Source organism: Melospiza melodia, chromosome 1 (assembly GCF_035770615.1).
Source record: "Melospiza melodia melodia isolate bMelMel2 chromosome 1, bMelMel2.pri, whole genome shotgun sequence".
NCBI lineage: Eukaryota > Metazoa > Chordata > Aves > Passeriformes > Passerellidae > Melospiza > Melospiza melodia.
In genome coordinates, this window is record NC_086194.1 from 57,912,395 (window position 1) to 57,937,202 (window position 24,808).

A 24,808-nucleotide genomic window follows, 5' to 3' on the forward strand; every position below is an offset into this window, starting at 1 on the left:
TACTGGAGAGCAAATGTCAACTAGTGACAACTGGAAAAGCCTACTACTTAAGCATTCCCAAAAAGACAGATTTCCTCTTTAATTTGAGATCTGAATTTGCAGTTTAATTTATAAAAAGAAGTAGACAAGCCAACTTTCCAAAACTGTGTCTTCTTTCATGCATGAACAGAGGTAATTCCTATTTATAGTACTTGTTCAATACTGAGTACCATTTACATGTGGAGCCACATGGGAAAGCCTTCAGCAGGAAGTGTGTGTAGCAACAAGCCTCAAATGCTGGTGTACATGGTGATATGTCAGAGAGTAAAGGATCACTGTAAGCATAAGCATTGCGTCTGAGCTGGAATGTGGGTAATGATGTGGTCAACTCAGGAAGGCTTAATTCTTGTAGGCACGAGACTGGATGAAAATATATGTCTGCATGAGGAGCTGAATGAATATGATTCTATGATTAGGGTTTTTTTTTCCAGAAATTTTAAATTCCATTATCACCGCTCTCTCTTATTTTTCCCTTCCTGTGTTGCTGAAGTCTATATTGCACACTGCTGGGAAAAGAATCAGACTTTTGTGGGTCCACTCCCATCATATTCACAACAGTTAATTTTTTCATGTTGCTTACTGGAATAATCCCAGCTTTGTAAATTGGATTAATTTAATCGGGTTTTTTACTTTTCTGTGCCAAACTCTAAGTGGGTAGAAGTTGCCATAGTCTAGTTTTTTTTATTTCCATTTGGTTTTGGGCATACTCTTGTATTAACATTTGGAAAACTTAAGTATAGGAACCTATGAGAGAATAAGTTATAATTACCATCTCACCATGTCTTCTCATAGTTTATTAGCTAAAGATACTGCTCTTTTAAAGGCATTTTTGTTCTGCACTCTCTGTTTAGAAATTAACTTTCTGCTCAGATGGATGTAGCAATTATCACATGCCATTTTTGGGGTTTTTTTTTTAATGGGAGAGTTTTTACCAGAGTTCTTTGGCTGTAGAAATTAAACTTCATGCAAATAGAAGATAAATTTGATTGTAATGCAAACTGACTATCTTCTCATCTGCAAGTCTGTCATACTGACTATGCTGTATTGCAAACTGTGGTTTATGAATAGGTAATGCAAAAATGTGTGTACCTTTACAGATAAATAAATAATCTTTCCTGGTGAATTTGAACTGAATTTAAAACAAAAGCTTCTCAGGATGCAAGCATTTCCCAATATCCAGCAGTGTTTTGGCCCCAGTCCTTTGGTTTGGGTTCATATAGAAATGAAGTCTCATTGCAAATCTTGAATTTATATCAACCTTGCATAAGGGCAAGGCAATAACATTTGCTCAGAACTGTATCTTTAAGCAGTGTTAACCCAAGTGTGTTGAACAATGCAGGGCCAATGTCCAGTATATATGTGTCTATTTATAAATAAATTAACAAATGCATGTCAGCTGTTGTGCACTGGGAACTGAGATTTCATTAACTGTAAATTACCTCATTTGATCATAAAAAGATTCTCTGAATTATTGCATAGTATTAGAGAAGATTTTTACCCTGTTAATATTGAAATATTTATATGAATAATAAAAATTTTCCTATTCTGTTTTTATGAAAGGAAAATCATTGCAGAAGAATAAAAATCCTAGGAGACTGTTACTACTGTGTATCAGGATTGACCCAGCCCAAAACAGATCATGCCCATTGCTGTGTTGAAATGGGACTGGATATGATTGACACTATCACGTAAGTATCATGCATGGTGAACCCAGACAGGAGTGCTGCAACAGCTACTATGCAGTGTTCAGGAAGTGTGCTCTTAGAAAGACATCAATGTCTGTTAGCACTACTCACCTGGCAAGTCACACTCTTGCACTCAGGCCACAGGACCCTGATTTCAGGAATGGCCACTCTAGACATTGATTTTCCACTCCATTTAATCACTATAAGAAGTAAGTGTGCAAATTGAGCATGTAGAGGCACATACGTGTACTGAATAGGTGGCAAAAAGATAATTAGAGATAAGAAAATATACCCTATTGCCACAATGAAAGGACTCAAATGTGTTGCTTTGCAGTGGTAAACACTGCTCATTTTGCCCACCAGTATGAAAAGTCAAAACAAGTCCTGATATATGCCTGTTGTATATGTGTTTGCAGTCTCAGAATCATAGCCTGTTGATTATTCAATTTTAATGTAATGTTTAAACCTTTCATTTATTCTGCTTTTCAGAAATGTAACATGAAATTTACTTTGCTGCTCAGATTTTTGTTTATGCTTGAGAGGTCTACATTGATCATTATTTTGCCAAGGCAAAAAATATGGATGTGAGAGAAGTGTGAATGAGTATTTAGCAGAAGCTGGAGGTCTATTTCACTACGTAGGAGGGAAAGGATAAAGATGGAAAATTTCTTCACTACTGTATTGCCCACTTCTTTTCATTTGCTAAACATGCAAAGCATGAAAAGTTGGGTAAATTAATTTATTTTCTCCCTTATTCAATGCAAGTTCATCACATTTGTAAGCGTTGTAAAATCGACAAAATACTTTTTAATCTCTTAATTTATAATTTCTGATAGTCTATGATAATATAAAATCCTAAAAAATATGTGTATTCTTTCAGCAGTATATGGTATCTCCATTTATAAGGAAGCCCTAATCTTTGGAAACATAATTAGATGTACAGGACTTGTACACATTTTTCAAAAGCCTTTTGGTTTGTTTGGGGTTTTTTAAATTCCTGGAAAGCAATAGATGATGCTGTCCTTCTCTTTTAAACCTAGCATTGATCTTTAATTCATTAGTTGTGCTGTATTTCATGTATACAAATAAGGTATTAGTATAGCTGTTGGAACTTTTCTCTTTAGAATGTTTCAGTTTTACTATTAGAAGTGAACATGTTCCCTTTTTAGGGTATATTTTATTGACTACTCACATGATAATGCAAACTTGGAAAATGAGTTGAATTAGAAAAGAATGAACTGAGGCTGTTCAGTGTGCAGAAGAGAAGGCTCAGAGGTGTTCTTATCAATGCAGACAAATACCTAGAGTGAAGGATTAAAGAGGACAAAGCCAAACTTTTCTCGGTGACATCCAGCACCAGCACAAGAGGAAATGGGCACAAACCGAAGTGTAAGAAATTAAATTTCATTAGAGAAAAGCTTTTTTTTACTGTGCAGGTAATCAGATACTCGAGAGATTCCACTGAAAAGTTGTGGCATTTATGCCCTTGGAGAGATTTAAACCCAGCTGGGCAACAGTTCTGGACATCCTTCTGTAGCTGGCTGTTCTCTGAGCAAGTATGTTGGTCTAGGTGATTTCCAGAGCCCCTTGCAGCATCAGCAACTTTGCAATTTTATGTGGATGAGCTGTAGTATGTTATCTAGGCATATTTAGTCACCGGTCATAGTACAAGATAACTGGCCATTTCAGATTTAATTTTTTAAAGAATTCACAAATTTTAGGTCCTTTTTGTAGTTAGTGGTCAGAGCATGGTGGAGAGCAAGATGAGCAAGAGGCAAGGTTTCAAGATAATGCCAGATCTACTTAAGGTTGTTTAATGGCTAGGGATATATTCTGCATTCTTTGTGCATAAGCACAATTAGTCTCTTTCCTTCCCAGAAACTGAAGTTAGAAGATAGATTCCCCAGACTAATTAGTTTTAAAATGTGTTTAGTAAATGAAAAAGAGAAATCAGGAGCTTCTGACAGTGAAGTTGGAAAGCATTTTCTATTGTATTGGTATGATTATTAAGCTTTGTTTATCAGCTCCGTGAGATAGAAAGTCACATACCCCTTTCATGCAGAGGTGGATGCCAGCTGGTAGTCTTTTTAAAGTCCATTCACTTTATCATAAAATTCAGGTCTTGGCATTATAAATTTATGCTTGGAATTGTTCATCCCTAGTGATAAGTTTGTCATGTTGCCTGGGCTGAATAAATAAATAAATAAAATAACTTGGACTGTGATTCATGGGATGGATCTGTCAAAAGTGTCCATTCCAGAGATATGTATTAACAAGAGATGGGTTCTTTTTATGGAAAATCAAGGAATAGAAACTTCCATGGCTAATTTTTGGTTCTGTGATTGAACTGAGTTGAATGTGTTCACATAAACTGATACATTTCATTCTCTTAATGTTCTGCGTAACTGTTATCCTTCAATATGGTGCTGAAAATTATGTTCTCTCATCTGAGAACATAATTTTCAAAGTATCATAAAATAATTATAATTTTCACAATTTCATCCACCTTCCTCAAAGTGTTTTCTTGAAGGGAACATAACCAAAATAATTATGGGAGAAGCTTTTTATTCTTAAAAACTGACAAAACAGATAGTGTTATATTCTGATTTTATTCCAAAAGAACTTCTGCAGCCATTGTGTCAGTGCCTCAGTACAGGTCAGGTGTTTGTTCTATTTTAGAGTCACTTAAACTGCCACAGCAATGAGTGAAGTGTTCAATACCACCAATGTTGCTCCTACCATAGGAGTTTTGATTGTCATGCTTTTGCTAGCAATATAATTAAAATTATTATATTCATTAGCGCCTCTAATATGTCATGTGTTTTTCTAATGTGGCCAATGTCTTCACCTTGGTTATGAACAGTGTTAGGCCGAGTCTCTCTTCACCTTGCTTAAATTGATTGCCGCATTTGAAATTTCATTCTCGTGTACTACAGTGTTTTACCTTCTAAATAGATATATTTGTTAGCTAACTGCCATGTACGTTATGCTCAGCTAAAAAAGCTCTTCCCTCCCTTTCTCCAAAAACTGTCTAGAGTTCTGTTTTAAGAAAGTGTTATGGGGGAAATTTTACACATTCTTCCTAGTTTTGTCTTTCCTTTGACAGCACTTCATCAGTAGATACAAATTGTATTAAACAATTCTTTGGCTCACTACAGCAACCCCTCTTTGGAGATGAAATGTGGTGAAATGACACACCTATTTACCTGCATTCAGTAATGTTGCAGAGCAAGAGATAATCTGTAATGTTTTCAATTGAAAATAGAGAGATTCTGAGTGAGCAGTATGTAAATACTATATTTTGGACTGGATCAAAATACTCAGGTTAACATTCATAAACTTTTCAAAACTTTAATGGAATCCATAATCATTCCTGTTGTCACATGCACAGTACATTTTCATGATGCTTCTTCTGTTAAAATGTTACTAGGATGCCATTTTAGTACTGACTCAGTGGGAATTGCATCATTAGCTGCATCACTGACTGTGTCTAGTAGCAGGGAGCATGGCACTGCAGGAGCACATCTGTGGATCACAGCAACTGCTGCTGACTGTTTTAGTCCAACCTACACATACTGTGGTGAGGAGAGAAAGGTTACTTTAGAATAAGTATCATCTGACCTTCTGGTTGATTGCTTGTGGGCTTTGAAGAGGTCTGAAAGAAACTGAGGTCCATGAACTTTTACTTCTTGAGAACTGGGCAATCCAGTGGGGTTTATCAGCTATTTTCTGTGACACATAGGTGATTTTATCCTGAATGAATCATTCCACCTAATGTGAATGACTCCACCAGTCATCATGTAAAATCTCACAGATGGAAGCTGGGCAAATTTGCACCTGGGGAAATTTTTGCACTGGAGAGGTTGAAGCTTGAACTGTCCCCTTTTAATGGGTTTGGCCAAAAGCACCAGGAAAGGGAGAGGAACTATAGCAGCCCATTTGCATAAGTCCAATGGAAATATCAAGATTTCCTGTGTGATTTTTGCCTGAGGAAATAGAGAGAACCATTAACTTCCCTAATGTCAACACTCTTGAAGCTTTTCCCCTGGTCATCCAAAAGTCCAGGGCCTGGAAATGTTTGAACTGGCAGGAGTGAATTGATGTCAAGTTTTTAGAGAACCAGCAGCTGCACTTTTAAGAAACTGTCTACTAGTGGTAAAAGCTTCATTGGCTTGCACCTTTGCCAGAGCAAGCCAGCAGCCCTTCAATAGCCCTGCCTCTCTGTCCTAGTGCTCTGCAGCAGCCGAGCATTACTCTGGGGAAGTCTAGGTAATTGAACCAAAAATTATATCTATGCCTTTAAGCAGGAAACATTAGTTTCTGCTGGTATTTTTAGACCTAAGGAAAAGACCTAAGTAATTATAAGAAATGGCATGCAGAGTTTTTTTGTTTCAAACAAAATGCTCAGGAGCACAAGTCTGAAGCTGTTCTGCAGGCAATCTAAATTACTATCATGCCTTCTAGCAGCACATAAAATACTTGTAGTTAAGGAGGGAACTAAAATTTAAAGGCTTTGTAGGATACTTGAGCTGTCAGGGTAGATGCCTTTTTTATTAATCAGTTCCTTAGACTCTGAACACAATTGATTTAAAAAGAAAATGTTTTTTTGATTTCCATTTGTTTTTGGGCCTACTCTTGTGTTAACACTTGGAAAACTTAAGTATAGGAACCTATGAGAAAATAAGTTATAATTAATAATTTATTTGAGAAACTCCTTTTTCCTGTTCCTGGCTTGTTTGTGAAGTGCTGATATTTTCTCAGAAATGTATTTATAATTTAAAATACCTTCCTGGAAATTTTTGTGATATTTTATTGTAGAAATGTTGATGCAGTTTAGAAACATGGTCATTTTACTGCTCTGAATTTAAATTTGAAGCCTCTTCTTTAAATATTACCTAATATTCCTCATTTCTGATAGTTCAGTGGGGTTTATTTATGGAAATTATCTGCATAAAGAGCACAAAGGTCTACAAGATAAACTCAAAAAATGTAATTAGCTTCTCATGAGCTTTTTTTTCCTACTCAAATTTAATAATGATGAAAGCATCTCTGAAACACATTGTACCTTCTGAGGAAGATGTAGAAATGTATTCTCAGTTTATATTTTTGACTAAGTGACTATTTATGGAAAGTTTTTGCTCAAAACATAAAGTTCTTTCAGGTTCTCCTTTATGGTTCATTGGTGCATTATACAGTTCAGTTTATTGAACAAGGAGTATGATCAGCCATGTTCTATTTCTCAGCTCATCTTTTTTTATTTACTTTTTGTTATTCTATTAACAGTTCTGAAAGGAGACTAAATTTACCCCAGTCAGACAAAGCAATGTCAAAGCCTTGAGTGAACTTTATCCGTGTCTGGATTTCACTGTCTTTCCACATACATTTAGTCTGAGGTTTTTGTTTTTTTTTTTTAATGGTGGAGGAGGGAACCAACAAACAAAAAACCCACACTCATTTGTGAACACAAAAACCCAAACCTTTGCAGGTTTATTAATTAAGATTATTACATAGGTTCTTAATTATGCAGGAGAACATGGGCAGACAAGGTGTAATCCTGAAGGGCTTTGTCTGGCAAGATGTGGGCTTGGTGTAAGGTCAATCTGTTAATGAGACAATACACATGCTCAGGTGAACATACAAAGTGCAGTCGCTTGTTGTTATGTGGCTCATGGAATTAGGGTCCTTCATTTCTTCAAAGATCTGTCAAATCATGTGCACAAAAAAACATTGTAACACTAGAATCCTTTTAGGACTCCTTGAAGTCATATTCAAGGCTTGACTGGGAACAGATACTGAGTGAGGGAGAGCTGACTTGCAGTGAGTAGGAATAGGACAAGGAAATATTTAATCTTTCAGAAAGCTGTGCATAAGCCTTTCTGTGCTGTTGCATAGAATATGACTGAAAAATATGTTATGCCAAGATTCCCTGTGGAGATAAAAGAGATCTCCGTGTTACTGACATTAGTGATGGCTGACATGGAACGTAGATTCATAGGTGAAAGGTTTCTTATTTAAATTGAAGCCAAGTATATTTGCTGCACATCCCACATCTTGATCTATGCTCACCTTTCTGTTAATTTTATTTAAACAAGTACAACTTGTGAAATAGTTGAAAAGTCTTTCTAAAGGCAGCTCTGCAAAATCCAGTGTAACTGGATGACACTTGAAAAAAAAATTGGTCAATGAAGGCCAAGGGGAAATGATACCTAGAGTCCTGTTTTAAGGTCTTCTCATATTAAGTGCATTGGAAAATTCAAATTAGAAAAGTCAAATAAAAATAAATTCTTACAGTGATAGTCAGTTTCCTTTATTCAGAGATAGTATCACTTTTTGGACAGTAACTGCACTGTAGAATGACAGGTGTTTGTCTAACAGAAAGAGCTGAAAAAAATCTATTTACAATGCTATTAAATAACATATAATATTTAAGACTGTTCATTTCAAAGTGCCTTTTCAGTGTTCACAACTTTGTGCAGAGTGCAAGTCATAGCATATCCTTCATTCACAGAAATGAATAATCTTTCATTATTGTGGCACAAAAAAATATTCTTTTAATAACAGTTTTGCGGATTAATTCATCCTTTACCAGCTATACAGTGAAAATCTCTGAACATTAAATTTAATTTGCAGGTGCAAGACTAGGTACAAGTTGTTTGGGTGCCACTCTTACAGAAGCTTTGGAAAGATATTAGTGTTTATAATTACTCTGCTGTTCTTACAATAATTTATTACTTTTGTCATTTTCTTTGTCCTGTACTCTAGTAACTGGGTAATTAAACCAATTAGAACATAGTAGATTGGAAATAATTATTTATACATTGACAATCTCAATTAGTGCTTCTTTTCTCACAGAAATGGTCAAGAAATTTAGAAATATTGATATTTTGGTTCAACAGTAATTAAAATATAACAAATATTTTTTTTTTGGAATTGCAATTAAGGCTTTGAAACTAGTGAAGGTAGAGAACAGTACCTGAATATTCCATTTCAGGTTTATAAGACCCTTTCTATTTGGTCATGTATAAATATATGTGTTAATTTTGGGAGAAGAGAAAATGAAGAGCAGCCATCATCTAAATATTAATTCTGATGCTGTCCATTACAGATCTGTTGCAGAAGCCACAGAGGTTGATCTCAACATGAGAGTTGGATTGCATACAGGCAGGGTGCTTTGTGGGGTCCTGGGTCTCCGAAAATGGCAATATGATGTCTGGTCAAATGATGTGACATTAGCTAATGTAATGGAAGCTGGAGGACTGCCTGGGTAAGTCTGGAAAAAAAAACATAGGAAAAAAATATAAAACTCTATGGGTGAAGAATTTCTTCCATTTTTAAGGCATTTGCAAGGTAATTGCTGTTGAGGAAAAGGATTGTATTTGGCAGCAGCAATCAATGTATTATGTGATTTATCCTGTGGAATTTTCCAAATGATCTTGATATTTGTATAAGTAATGTGTTAGATTAGAAGTAAAACATTTTAAAACAAAATTGTTTTTAGAAGTTACTGAATCTAAAAAGTAGGAATGAGACAATATTACGAATGTAAGAATGCTAGACTTTGATCATTTCATGTTACAAAAGTAAAACCCTGTAGCCATTCCAGGAATTTTTTACCCTTACACACCTCTATACTTTGAGAGGGGAGGGGGATGCCTTGCTCCTTTTACATGGCCAGATTTCCAACACTAGTTGTATGGTACAGAAAAGACATAACAGTTTATGAACTCAGATATTGATGACATTTGCAAATGATACAGTAGCACATAAACCTGCAGCCAACCCATGAGGCATGTCTTGGAACTTGAAGTACTCATTGCACAGCCTTGGACACAATTTAAATACACACAATGAACATTTGCAAGGGTGCATGGGTGTTCTGTGTGTAGCTCACATTTGGACTAGGATCTGCCATACTGTTTTTGATTTTTGCGTGATCTGGATTGCTATACAGAAGGACAAAGGAACCAATTAATTTTTTTAGTGATAATGATAAATTTTAATTTATTGTATACATCTACTTTAGATAATTTTGGCAGTGTATTTTACACATTATCTTAAAGTTACCCAGTGGGAAAAAATCTGAACACGTGTTTATAGAGGAAAGCAGTAAAATTTTTTCAGATACCTTTTCTGAAGACATATCAAATATATGGGGTCTTTCAGGAGAAAATGTCAAAACTTTTCCAGGATAAGAAAACTCAAAAATAATATTAAAGATTGGTGTATTGCCAAAACAAAGTGAGTCAGAAAGATGCCTCTGAAACAGAGTGGATGAATAATATGAATCAGAGATGTGAAGTGAAACAGAAAGTTTCTGCTTTATACACAAGAGAGGTTTGGATTGTGATGTCTCAAGTTTCAAACAGCAGGATGTTTTTCCAAGCTGCCATTGAGGTAAAAACTTAAGAAAGCCACACAATGTAGAAGATCATGTGCAGACGCTCTACAAAACAGCAAATCTGCAAGTGTTTGGATAGTCAACAGTTATCTTTCTGTTCACTTTGCCTAAGTTTAGAAAATGCATGTAATAGATTTTCTTTCTATGCTCAATTTGGCTAAAAGTACAAAACTTAACTTTTTTTTTTTCATCAAACCTATGTAAATTGACCTGTTGATCTCTTTATCAACTTCTGTACAGGAGTGTATTTTGGTAGCAAGAAGCTCATAATCTTTGCTTTAAACAATAATGTCTAATTTTCTCTCCAGGAAAGTTCATATTACAAAGACCACCTTAGAGTGCCTAAATGGAGACTACGAGGTAGAACCAGGATACGGTCATGAAAGGAATAGTTTCTTGAAGAAGCATAATATTGAAACATATTTTATTGTGCCATCCCATCGTAGGAAGGTATGCTTATTCAGTGATATGTTTTCATAATTTAAAAACTGTTCTGTGCTATTCTGAAAGCAGAGACAGTGCTAGAGACAATGTTTTGTTGTTTTTTATTCCTGAAAGTTCTTCAAGCACTCTTGAAGGCTCAGCAGTTACCATTTATTTAAAATGGTAACATTTTGAATTTCAGCATGTGGTGAGGTGATGACAGTGGTTTTCCAACAGGTGCAACTACAAGTCACACCTTTCCTCTTCAACTGGTTACTGAGTGCAGTCTTTTGTTCTACTGAAAAATGTTTCTTGTGACCACAGTAGGAGTCTTGAAAGTCCATAACTGTTGTTTAAACATTTTCAATTTGGTAAACCTTTTCCACATCACAAGGCTTATTTTTGAAGTTATCTATCAAAACATGATAACAGGCCAAGAGAAACTTTATTGCCTTTTATGTCAACCAGAGAATTTGGGATACAGATTTTTGAACCCTTATCTTCTGAAACTCTGTGCAAATAAGTTTAATTCAGGGATTTTAGCCTTCAAGGGGAAAATTTTTTTACCCAATTCTGAAAGTATTGGTCAAGTTTTAAAGTGACGTCCTTATACACACCAGGTTTTAAGCTGTCAAAACTCCATATTTGAGGGTTTTAACCATCAAGTGTCTGAGAAAAACATAACCACAAAGAAACAGGTCATCTTGAATTTCATATCTCCGATCAGCTTTTTGGCCTTAATTTGAGGACTATCTGAGTTTTCATGAAAATGTTGGGAGTCCAGTCACCAGGGTAATTTGATTCTGGGATTGAAAATCCCATTGTTTTATTCTGGACAGGCTGCTGCAAGAGTGATTTTATGTACTTCGTCTGAAGCATCTTCTTATTAGAGAGATGGATTTTTCTCATGCACTATGAAAAGCATGCAATTTCACATTTTGTTAGAGGAACAAAATGTATATATGATTAAATACAGTTTTAGATAATATGAAAGAAAACAGTTGGAAAACTACCTGTGGGTTAAATTCTGTTTTGGCAGTCAATGAGATTGGTTTTTGGTAGCTTTCTTGAACTCAGTACTAGCATTTTTTAGGAAATCAGTATTTCCTAAATTAATCAATCCAAATAAGGAAGAAAATGAAAGGAAGAGTTTATTCAAGGTATTATTGTTGCTAGATTGTCTTGGTTTTCTGTTGTTTTCACTCCTTCAGCATTATGCATAATTTCATTTTTATGTTATAATTTATCAGGTTTCATTTCAGATTAAGGAAATAAATAGTAGAATTTCAGGAAATTGTTCCATTTATTGGTGCAAAAAGACAAGGAGAGACAAAAGGGAATTAGTGTGACTTTTACATAGAAAAACTGTGTTGTGTCAATTCTGCTACAAAAAACAGTGGTTGAGGAACAGAAGCTTGACAATCACATATGGAAGGAAGCCAGGTCAATGCATGTTTGATGTGCAAGAGTGAGAGTGTACTGCTGTGAGAGCACGCATTTCTTTGTCTTTACAAGATCGCTGAGAAACTGCTGGTGATTGGTGAGAAAGGACTGCTTGGTTTGTCATCAGCTACATAAACCCAGATGCCATCTTACCCGTGGGTGTCACTGAAGAGTCTGTGGAAATGGCAGAGGCTGCTCCACAGCTTGGCTAACATTAGCTCTCCAGCATGCATCAATGGCGTGTCAGCCAAGAAAAACCCTTCGTGAATTTTACTGGTGTTGACTGGTTTCTCCACTGGGCTCGCGGGTCAATCAGCATGCCACTTTGCTGCTTGTCACAGTCCATCACAGTTATGCCCAGTCTTTGAACACTTGCATACTGATCACTGACCACAAGCTACATAATAGCATATTTGCCTTCTAAATAAACACCTGCTGTTCCCTCCAAGCTCAATTAATTCACTGCCTCTTTAGAGACATAAAAATAGAAGGCTACCCATGAAGCACAGGCAAGACAGAGTTTCACCTGGCGAATGTAGGTATCTTCTGGTTTAATATTGCATTCCTTCCTCTTGAACCTCGGCAGCTGAAATGCAGTTTTTATTATATATCATCTCTGACATTAACATGAGCTGACTCAGGCGGGTATGATACCAAGTGGAATGAAAATCAATGTTATGAGCAACAGACGACCAAGAATATATTGAATTTGAAGCAAAACTAAGACCACTTGGAGTTTTGTTAAACATTATTTGTTCAGAAGACACATGCCCCATATTCTTCTATATTTGGTCTGACAGAAAAATTTTTCATCCCTGTCACTCTAGCCAAGAATGATAATAACAGTGTAACATGACTCATTCATGTACCAATTACATTTTAAATATGAACAAATTATAAATTATTCCCATCTTTTAAATCTTCTGTTGAATTAGCTAACTTTTGTGATCTGATCTGCTTGCTGGTTTAGTGTGAGGGCACCACTAAGCAGCCATTGAAGGAATAAATTTCTTTTTGTTTTGTTACAGTTTTTATTTTGGTAAAGAATATATTATTCTATTATTATCTATTAGTCTATGCAGTTAACAGCTTATTGTCCACCTGGAGACCAGTGAAAAAGGGTGTCCCACAGTGGTAAGTGGTGAGGCCAATACTGTTCATCATCCTTGTCAATGACATGGAAAGTGCACCTCCAGCAAGTTTGCTGATGACACCAAGCTGTGTAGAGCAGTCAATACACTGGAAGGAAGGGATGCCATCTAGAGGGACCTGGGCAGGCTTGAGAGGTGGGGCTGTGTGAACCTCATGAAGCTCAATAAAGCCAGCAACAGCTGGCTTGGGGCAATCTTAGGTACACCTACAGGTTGGTGAGAATGAATGAGAATACACTAAGGATAAGAACTTGGGAGTGATTAAAACTCAACATGAGCTGGTAGTGTATGCTCACAGCCCAGAAAGCCAAGAGTGCCTTGAGCTGCCTTAAAAGGAGAGTAGCCAGCAAGTGAAAGGAGATGATTCTGGCTCTCTACTTGGCTCTGTAAGACCCCACCTGCAGTTCTGTTTTGGTACCCCCATCATAAGTTCCATCCTCCAACAAGGAACTGTTGGAGCAAGTCCAAAGGAGGATCATAAAGTTGACAAGCAGACTGGAGCACCTCCCCCACAAAGACAGGTAGAGAAAGTCGGGGGTCTTCAGCCTGGAGAAGAGAAGGTTGTGTGGGGACGTCACAGCAATTTCCATTATCTGAAGGGAGCCTACAGGGAAGCCAGAGAGAGACTCGTCAGCAGAAGCTGTAGTGATAGGACAAGGAGTAATGGCTTCCAACTGAAAAGGAGTTAATTAGATTACTTGTTAGAAAGAAATACTTTACTGTGAGGGTGGGAACAGCTTGCCCAGAGAATCTGTGTATGCTCCAACCCTGAGTGTTCAAGGACAGTTTGGATGGGGCTTTTAAAAACTGGTCTAGTGGAAGGTGTCTCTGCCTCCAGTAGGGGTTTGGAACTAGATGATCGTTAAGGTTCCTTCCAACCCAAACCATTTTATGATTCCATTATTATTGTTATTATTAGGTAATATTTATGCATAATTGACTGGATTACATTCAGCTTCTAAACACACTTATATAATGAATCTGATTTCCACAGGCAGAATTTTTTTAATTAAAAAAATCTTTTTTGCTGATTTTCATAGTTAAAAACTTACGCAAAAGTGCTTTTTTTCTTACATGTTCCCTAATACATACCCTGATAAAGTTACTAGCTTTTTAAAAGCCATCACATTTCTCTTAAGTAAAGTTTGATTATATCTTCTTGATATTAATGCTTACAATCATGCGACAAAAATACTGCCTTGAGAGAAAATCTGAAAAATTTGATTTATGTAAGTAAACGCAAATCTGACCATACACATGAATGCCTTGGGCTTTTAAAGGAGATTTGATCCAGATAGAAAAACATATATATTTCTATTTAATATATAAAATTGAATATATTAAATATTCACAAGATTCATACTTGTGAAACATGATTATTCTCTTCGTTTCAAAAAATTCTAACTTTGTGAAGTATAGTAAATATTACTTTATATGGATTTTATTTCAAGAAAAAAAAATCTAGGCCATATCTCTTAATCTCAGAGCCCCTTACAAGAACTTTATAACTGTTTAGACCAGTTAAATAACTTTTTCTATTAATGATTTCTTGGTAACCCACCTGACTAATCCAGCAATTGAGAGACAGGGCTCTACTTAGGTGCAAGCAAGAAGTCGTTTATTGTAAAGTTGTGAAGTCATGAAGTCATCTATTCTATCTAAAGCTCGGTTTATATATTCTCATAGCTTTGAATAAAATTTTCCACTGCCAAGCAATAATCACATTATTAATGTTACTTAGCAATATTGCTTAACCACAATCTTACAGATGCAGTCTTACATGACTACCTTAAAACAAAGTACCACATTTCTTTTAGCTTCCTCCTTTACATTTCTATTTGATGTTCCCATGGTTTCTGACCTACAAGGGCCAAGATGTCCACACCATCCACCATCTCCATAGTACTCTCTGCTCCACTGCCCAGCTGCCTCCCCATAGTGTGCCATGAACAGCAATAAAGCTATGTCCAGGAATGGAGGTCATTGAGTGCAAAAATCATAGGGAAGTACTCTTGATATAATTTACAAATTATTCCTGTGTCTTCATAAGTGTCTCTTGGATTTTACAGTCTATCTCAAACATAATCAATAATTGCCTTCCAATAGATTGCAAAGCACTGTCTGCAAAATTTCTTTTAATGCACTAGTGAGTTATTCACAGTGGGGTATTCAAATATATTAGTCGTCTTCTGTTTGTGGCAGTGTAAATCACATGCTATCTGCACCTACTATTTGAATAGCACGGAAAGATGGACAGTCATGAAAAATGCATGAAAGTGTATCTGTTTGCCTTTCAGAAACTAGATTTTTCTCTGAAGAGATTGACACTTTTTCCTGCCTTACTATGTACATACAATGCCAGGCCAAGCAGTCTCAGTAAATTCTTTCTGTGGCTTGGATAGCCCTGCTTTCTTATCTGAAGTCTCTGAGTAATACTATGCCCATTCTTAAAATCCAGGTGAAAACCATGTTTTATTTTTTCTGAATCCTTATTTAGTTATCCAGCCAGAGGGAAGTGGATGGTGGTTAGAGGCATGGTGCTTTGTGTCCTGTCTGGTTTGCTGTGTTGAATCATGACCTAAACATTCCAATTCAGATGGCTAAAACCACGGATTTATTTTTGCCCAAAAACTAATCATAGCAAAAAAAAAACAAACAAACAAAAAAAAAAAAAAAACCAAAAAAAAAAAAAAAAAAAAAAAAAAACAAAAAGAAAAACAAAACAGTAATATATTTTAAAAGGGTAATTAAAGCAATGTTTCAGAAAGACGAAAAGAGGAAATTACTGTTTTCAGTCTTTTGAATTTCAGGGAAAATCAGCTGAAAGATTGATGACTAAATAAGTAAATGCAGCTTAACAGCATCCTTTGGAAAATTCTATTTAAAATGTAAAAACTCTTGAAATGTCAGAATTCTCTGGAGGAATTATCTACAATACACACCTGTGGCATAATTTAGTGTCAACTGCAGATGGATTTAAAGCTCAAAAGGTTGATCACAATTTCTCTGACTCACGACAAAACAGGGAGAAATTCAGAAAATTGAGATTCACACAGAATCACACAGAATCAACTAGGCTGGAAAAGACCTTTGAGATCATCAAGTTCAAGCTATGACCAAGCACCATTGTCTCTACTAGACCACAGCACTGAGTGCCACATCCAGTCTTTTCTTAAACACCTTGACAGCTTGTGACTCCACTACTTCTCTGGGCAGCCCATTCCAATGCCCAGTCACCCCTTCTGTATTTGTTCTAACTTGCATGCCACAGCTGCAAGAAAAGTGGCAAAGGCTGTCATATCACTTTAATATTTTGTTGTTTCATCTAGCATAAACTCATGAGATTGTAAGCATCCTGCATTGCAGTCCTTACACCACAGAGTAGCAGGAAAACAAACGAATTTTTCATCAGTCTTCTTGAAAAGACAGTATTTTTTTCTTGGAGTACAGTCTTCTTTACTGATAATCAATGTAGCCTTGTTGCATGAAGCAGATTATTTGCCTTCTATATTATAATAAATTACTAGGCTCTATATTTCTCCATCACCAGCCAACAGGTTTTGTCTGCTTATGTCTTTCCTGTGGCTGATTCAATTCTTTTCCCCCCAGCATGGGAGGAATATTATGCAATATAGCAGACAGAAAACAACATAGATTCATGATTATATTTTTGCTTTGTATAGATGAAATGCATAGTAACTGCCTGTGCTTGTCTTTTGACTTTATTGTTAATTTACTGTTAGCAACTGGAATGTTTCACGGGTTTTGGGATGCTTTCTATCATGTCTTAATAATACTCTAATTGAGCTTTTAACAGTGAAAGAATTTTATGCCTATAATCCATGTATTACTAGGATTTTTTAATGGAAATGTATTGGATTTTGTCTGACTTGATTAAAAGAAGTAAAAGAAGGCTAGAGAAGGAAGTAATTGAGTGATACGATAGGTCTAAAATTGCTGTACCTAATCTTTTTAAGTTATTACTTCCATTCAAAATGAAGTTCCACATGTATTTGTGGGAAATTTCTTTCTCTGCAAAATTAATTTGATTTAATCATTCTGGTTAAGTCTGAGGGAACATACTACACAGTTCTCATATTGTGTTCTTTTACCAATCTTGGAAAATTTGTTTTTTTCCACAGAGCGCTTATGTCCCAGTAAATCCATCTGTATGCCTAACAGATCCCTAAGATTTTTTTGGCATCTGACTCTTCTAAAAATATTCTGTTTATTTTGTTTCAAGGAATTTTTTATAGTTCTTGTAAGTTGTGCATTTTCTGGACAAATAAATTTTGATTATATTTTTACTTAAATGACTGTATGCTTACTAGCCCTTATGGAGTGCTAGAGCTCTGACTCTTAAACTCTAAGTAGTGACAGAAAAAGAGATCTTCCCATTTAATGCAGGGGATATAAAAACTTTACCCACTACTCATAAAAACTCTTTCCTTTATTAGCACATTGCAAGCAAAAATGTATTTGATAAAATTCTTCTAATTTGAAATGCTGCACGTCAGGCATCTGAGTCCATATCTGGGCACAAACTAAAGATTTCTTCTTTCAAACTGACAGGTACCTGTAGCTGCCACCGCCACCATGACTGTGAGAGTCCAGGGATGTTCTTTCTGCTCAGTGGGTCACAGCTTCTTCCAAGGAATGTAACTAGAGATCTGAATGCATAATTTGAGTGTTTCAGATTTTAACACCCTAGATATACCTTAGCAGAGCCGATTTAACAGGCACACAGCCATTTAATGGAAGCTCTAGCTTGTATCTGGAGAGGGGCCGTTCTGTGCCTGAGACTTTGCATTGCTCAAGTTGTTGGAATAAACAAATCTAAACACTGGAAATAAATTGCTTGTGTTACTACCCAGCAAACACAAACAGGAGAACAATGTCTGTATTGCAAAGTGTATTGCTCTACATCCTCAGGACTGCTCCTGCTGTAGCTATGAAGCTGCTGGTGCATCATCATCAGTGTGACAGCCTTCAGTTTGGGCTGTCATTGATAGAATTAGTTATGTGCTCCAGTATCATTCTCTCTTTTTCTTCCTCATAAATGTGGAATCTGTACAAGGAAAGATGTAGGGCACTGGTAGAAGATATTTCTCTGTTGTTGATCTCCTAAACATTGGTTTTGCCTTTACAACTGCTAAAAACTTTCTACATCTGTGTCAAGGAAGTGGTTACACTATTCTGAATTTTAAAATTTAATCTTACAGAAGCTATATTTTCTGGTAAAATACCTAATACACTTTCTTATTGGATAGCTGAGGTGTGATAAGTAAAATGTATCATAAGGGCAGTAGAAAAAATATCTCATGATTTTAACTATCAGAAGAGTGAAAAAAAAAAAGAAAAAAAATGTGCTCATCTATCTTAGGACAAAATGTCTTAAAGATAGTCATGGAACAAATATAACCGCCAAGAGACATGGTCCTGCCTGCCTGAAGATAGAAAACACATACAGACACAGTGCTACAGCATTTATGGTTTCTGTAAATGTGTTTTGAATTACATAAGTATCTTCTTTTCCTTGCCAATTTATGCACTGAGGTTGAATATAGTCAGGGAAATAACAGTCTGCTGACATTTCTGAGAATCTCAGATGAGCACCAGTTAAGTACTTATCAGACTATTACATGACATTCAAACACTGGGGTTTTTTCACCAGGATTTAAATCAGTGCTTGTTTGTTCTCTGCATTCACAAAGCTGTATATAGTCCTGGCCACTTTCAGAGTGCTCTGCTAGAAAAGTCCAGCTCTTAACCTTATTTGTCAGCTGTGTTGCAGCAAACAACCAACCTTTCCTGAAATTATGAGCTAAATGAACAGTGAACAGAATTAGAGATGATCCCAAGGATCAAAAAAACATGAGAAACTAAAATGCATTGACAAAATGAGCTGGAATGGGAATGCTGCGGTCCAACTTTCCTGTAATGCTGGCCTGGAGCAAGATCAGAGGAAAAGCAGAGGGAAAGACACTGGGGTTGTGTTTATTCATTTGGAGGGGATTTTTAAAGTCTGTTTTAACAGACTGTTTTGCATTTCCTAATTTTGTCATAGACTTAGAGCTGAAGTTGAGATTATTGAAATATTTCACTGAGTTGACTGTGTCAAAAGTGTTGTTCTGCTGTAAAAGGAAGAATAAAAAAGATATATGAGACGAAGATGAGAGAGAATTCCTTTTAATTTTAGATATTGTGTATATATAGTAGTGGGATGAAAAATCCTCAGTCCAAGTGCAGAATCTATATGTCCTGAAATGACTAGATTAAAAAAAAACGAAAACAAACCAAATAAAAAACACCTCAGCAAATCAACCAAAATTATAAATAAAATTATATGGATCTGCTGAGAACTGTCAGTGTGTCCAACTTGTGTGTATGCAGTGTCCTTTGAGTGGCCATGTTCTTGGCCAGCCATGAAGTACAGTAGCTACACAGTACTGTATCCATAGCATTGCACACCAGCTGAATTTGGATGGGGCTTTTGCTGGCTTTGCAGTCAGATCCACCTTTGAGTAAGTGCTGTGTGTTTCCCTGGCTGGCAGCCTCTTGAGGCATGATCATCCTCACAGGTAAACTTCTTTGTATCAAATCAGCATTTCCCTTGCTACAGGCTCTATCCATTGCACCTTGTTCTTTTTTCTGAGTAGTATTCAGGATTATTCTGGTTCTGTCTTCTCTGCCATTACTACTTAAGTGGTTAAAGACAAGCAAGTAGATCCCTCCTTAGCCTTCTCTTCTTCCAGATAAATTAGCTAAATTCCCTCAGGTTCTTCTTGTATGTCATATATTTGAAAACCCTAATTGTTTTGGTGAACCTTTGCTAAACTCATTCCAGTTTGTCCTTGTTTTTCTTTGATGTGGGATCTCACACTACTCCTTTTTTTCAGAGAACTGAGCTGAAATTTCTATTTAACTCTGAAACAGCTGGAAAAATTCGCTGTATTTCCAACACACAAAGGGTGCATAATGTTGATGTATTATCTGCTTGTAAGATTTCTAAGCTAAAAGAAACCAGTTGATGGTACGAGCTAAAACTGTTCTACATACTGATTTGAAGATAAAGTCAAGAAACTGAATAAAAACATGTGGTTGGAGAAAAGTTATGTTGGTGGCAGGGCCACAGTTCAGAGTGCATTCCAAGTTTTCACGTTGGAGGTTGTTCTCAGAAACACATCTATTATAAGAAAGTTGCATGGAGGAAAGTCTAAATTCTTCTCTATTCATAGGAACTCAAATCCTTGTAGGAGGATATAGTCATGCACATATGATCACCTTTCACAATCATGCCTTCTTGGATCTTTTGCTACTAAGATTCTCTACCTATTCTTTGCCACTCTTGCATCTACACTGTGGCATTTCCACAATGAAGGCTGTCAGGAAGTTTTTGCGGGTCTCTGAATTTATTTAAAATCATAATTTATTTAAAGTCATCAAAATTGTTGACTTAATGCAATGTCCACTGTGGAAGGTTTGAGCAATGAGCTAATGATTTCTTGAGATATCGTCTACATGTAAATTTCTGAAAATAAAATTAAATGCAAAACTGGAGGGAGTTTCAAGAAAGTTGCTCATTTTTGTTGTATCAAAGTGTTGATAGAGAGACTTGATAGAGATTCCCCATAGTCCTAGGGGAATTATGGCTATATTAGGAAGAATTACAAGTGGAATACTTCTGCAAAAAGTATGTTTTATCTTTTGGGAATTGTAGCTCAAAAATAGATCATATCTGCCATACTCAAGCCTAACAACTATCTACTTGGTGTCCTTAGGAATACCTAAAGGATGATTAGTATGTGAATATCCTTGTACAGTATCTTCAGTGGCATGTCTTCTGCCAGAAAGCCCTTGAAAGAAACGGTTCATATTGGGAATCTCTTCACGCAGGCTATTGTTAAACTACCCTTACACAAGTGACTCTGCACTAGATACACAAATGTCCTTCCAGATTTCAGCTGCTGACTGTGCAGTGTAACACAGTGCAGTAATGCTAACTAGCTTCAGCCAGTCTTCCAGTGTACAATAAAGCACCTAGGCACCTTTGCACATTTGAAGCCCCTCACATGTTGACAACATGGCTGCTAGGAGAAAAATAACAAGTGCAACATTCTGGTCATTATTGTGTTTCATAGCCAGTGTGTAACTGACTAAACAAGGTATTGAAAGGTCAATAATGAATAACCTCGATTTTCCAGAAAATGCTAGTGCATGGTTGTGTGTGTTAAACATAACAACAAGCCAATATTCAAGATGCCATTCAGAATATAATCAGTGTCATTTGCCCTGCCCATCCAAATTTAGTTGTCCAAGAAAACATGCATTAAACAAATGCTTTCAGGTTTTTTCTTCATTCTTTGATCATTGAAGAAACTTCTCTAGTAAATCATAGTATTGCGAATAATGCACAGCAAATTCTCATTGTCATTTGTGGACTTTAATAGCATTTGAGTAAAGTTTTTGGAAGTGATTTTTTCTATCTTTTATACCTAGGAAAACTAAGGACCATTTCCTCTGTGCTTCTTTACTTTGTTGATCCAGAAGAAATTAATTTTACAAGCTTGAATTCCCATACTGAGGAGGCATGGGGTCCTGCCATGTTTCTCATTAACACTTTCCACATGCCAGAAGGATGAATAAATTTGGTATAAACATTGAGGATACAATATCCTCATCTGAGAAAGCACCTGAGTATGTGCTAGGGCTTTACTAAAGTCAGCAGTTGTTAAATACATGCTTAAGAGTTAACCAAGGAAATGTATGTCCTTGCTGAACAAAGAGCTTTGTGGAAAAGGAATAGATTATACTTAAACCTCTGAGAGTATTTCTGTGCGGTATAACACTTCTTGCTTTGTAGAAATAAGATGTGAGTTATAACCTCAATGCCTCAAACACTTCTTTTAAGGTGCATATACATGTATATATATATATCTTTAAAGCAAAAGTTACTCTATTCAGATTTTAATGAACTTCCTATGGCTGAAGTAAAAAAATAAGGAACAAAGAAGACTGAAATTATATTTTTTAATGTCATTTAATAAGAATGCTAATTGCCTCCTTATTTTCCCTGTATTTTCAAAAATTTATTTTAATATTAAAGAAATACAAATATTGCCTTTTTTATGAGTCTGTCATTAATGCACACTTTATAGTTCACATTTTTAAGAAAAGAACAGTTCCCAAAATGTTAAGAATGAGTTTACATAAAGCCTGTTTGATAGATTCTTTACATCTCATGTTGAAGAAAGATGAAGTAATTTTCATTTGCAAATGTGAAATATTTATCAAAAAGAATTGCTTCTTGACTAGAGTATTATTTTCTGGCCATGGTTCTAAATATTAGTTTTCTGACCAACAGATATTTCCTGGACTGATTCTCTCAGACATTAAGCCTGCCAAAAGAATGAAGTTCAAGACCGTCTGCTATCTGCTTGTTCAGCTCATGCACTGTCGCAAGATGTTCAAAGCAGAGATCCCTTTCTCCAACGTCATGACGTGTGAGGATGATGATAAGGTAGTCCATGTGGGCCAAGTGCAGTCTTTGGGAATCAATTCCAGGACTGCATCAAGCAGACCATCTTTGAGAACAAAGGGGATGATGTTACAAACTGATAAAAGCGCTTATGGTGTTCCTGCTGGAGCTAGAAAAATCTAATTCCCACAGTAAATAAAAACCAAATTTAATCATAAAAGTCCTCAAATTTGGAGCTGCTCTTGGAAAAGCCAGCATAGGTGTCCTTGTGCCTTCTATTAAGGGCTTTTTTTACAGGAACTGGAATTTCTGAGGCTGTTTCCATTCTTTTAAACATATATTCTTTTGTATCTTTTGTCCACCCCAGTCTGAATTTGATGGTCACAAATGCAAACCAACAGAATAATTGTTTTCCCTAGATGGTTCTGTGAAATAGGAAAGGCAACTGATTAGCCAAAACCCTTCTTTGTCCATAATACAAATCCTAAACATAAAAGTCCCTAATACAAATATAAATTCCGCTTTCCTGGATGCCTGGTAATTCCAAAAATCAAAACTCTTTACATACTAGTAGCCTGGTTTGCTTCTTTTCTGTATATGGATCTGCCTGTAACTTTATGGATAAGCACAATAAGAGTTGCTCATTCCATTTTCTTTGACAGCAGGTGGCAACATTACACAGGTCACTCCACCACTGAGTGGCAGCTGGAATCAGTAATTCAATTTGACTGATTGCTTCACTTTTTCTTTTTCTTTTCTTTTCTTTTATTAAAGACTTAGTCTAAATCTTACTTTCAGAAAGCATTCAAATTTTCATATTTTGAGTTTTATACGTGCTTGTGTTTTCTCTGCAGGAAAAGGAAAAAAAAGTCAATTAGTTCCTTTTAAAAAGAGTTTTTGTGAAGACTTTCAGAAACTCCAGATTTGATTTTTAAATTGGCCATGTACAAGGCCTTCCAACTGAGACTTAGTGTATCTTTGAGTATTTTAAAAAATAACCCACACATTCTTTGAAGGATATGCAATACTTTGCATTGTGTCTTGTGTACACATATGTATAAATATGGTAATATACACAGAAAACACCCATGTGGATTTGTTAGTGATCTGTTGGAATTTTTTTCATGCCAGAACACTGGCAGTGAAGTTCTACAATGCTATCAGTAACAGAAACTGCCGTTCTGGGCTTTTGTAACTTTTATGTAACGCATCATGGATTTGTATTATATTATACGAATATAAATATACTGTGTTACTATGTAGGGTTTCTTTAGAGTTTTCAGTACTCAAATCATGTAAATAAAGTAAACCACGTGGGGTTTTTAAAGGCTTTGAATCCAGTGCCTTTCTGAGAAACATAAATACTGGATCTTGATCATATGTAGGACATGATGGAAGTCTACTGTGGCAAAATAATAATAGAGATAAAAATAGGAGACTGAGAGGAAATAATTATATGTAAGAAACAGCTTTTTCGATTAAGAATAGAAACTTTAACCCTGTTTCAAAATGGCATAAATAATACAATTTATTCCATATATCAGAATAACAGTCATATTCATCTACCCTCATTTCAGGTTTCGATGCAAACAAACATTTATTTAAATACTGTTTTCCTCCCCCCTGTTGTTATACTATAGGCTTACATTTGAATTGTAAAAAATCCTTGAAGATGTATTTCTGCTGCAACTAATGCAATACATATGCTAACTAATTATAGTTTATTGAGAGCAAAATTGTATATTTCTGACACAGAAATTCCTGTTTCTATTATTTTCCTAAAAGCACTCAATTTCCTTACAAATTACTGATAGAAATGTTTCTTCAAGAAAACAAATTTCTCTCAGTGTAGAAACATTAAAAATAGTTGTTTGGCTGATAATTTAAGCTCTCTAACCAATGTATGTCCTTAAGATTAGTTTTCATGTTGAAACTATTAGCTTTTACACCAAAAGACAATATACCAGGTAATGGGATCTGAAAGCTTGAAGAAAAATGTAACCTTTTAATTGTTTACTGCTGATGTAGCTTCCTCTCTCCATATAAAGCCAGCAAAGCAAGACTTGAAAATCTTTGCTGGGGTCCATTTTTCTTCACAAACAGAAAACTAAGATATCAGTCAACAGAGAACCCTTCTCACTATTCATAAGGATTTAGATATAATATAATAATAACAATAAGCTATGTAAGG

At 35.8% G+C, this 24,808-nt stretch overlaps 1 protein-coding gene across 2 annotated transcripts in view; it reads left to right on the forward strand.

The window, feature by feature from the left end:
* Nucleotides 1-24,808, forward strand: part of ADCY1 (adenylate cyclase 1) — a 160,156-nt gene that overhangs the window by 92,126 nt on the left and 43,222 nt on the right. For both annotated transcript variants that reach the window (XR_010028070.1, XM_063158793.1), the window contains exons 5-8: nucleotides 1,600-1,727; nucleotides 8,830-8,988; nucleotides 10,431-10,572; nucleotides 22,504-22,659. Coding sequence is in view for 1 of the 2 variants with exons in the window: in XM_063158793.1 (XP_063014863.1) it covers nucleotides 1,600-1,727; nucleotides 8,830-8,988; nucleotides 10,431-10,572; nucleotides 22,504-22,659 (585 nt within the window). In the remaining variant the exon portion in view is untranslated. The remainder of the gene's footprint in view (nucleotides 1-1,599; nucleotides 1,728-8,829; nucleotides 8,989-10,430; nucleotides 10,573-22,503; nucleotides 22,660-24,808) is intronic.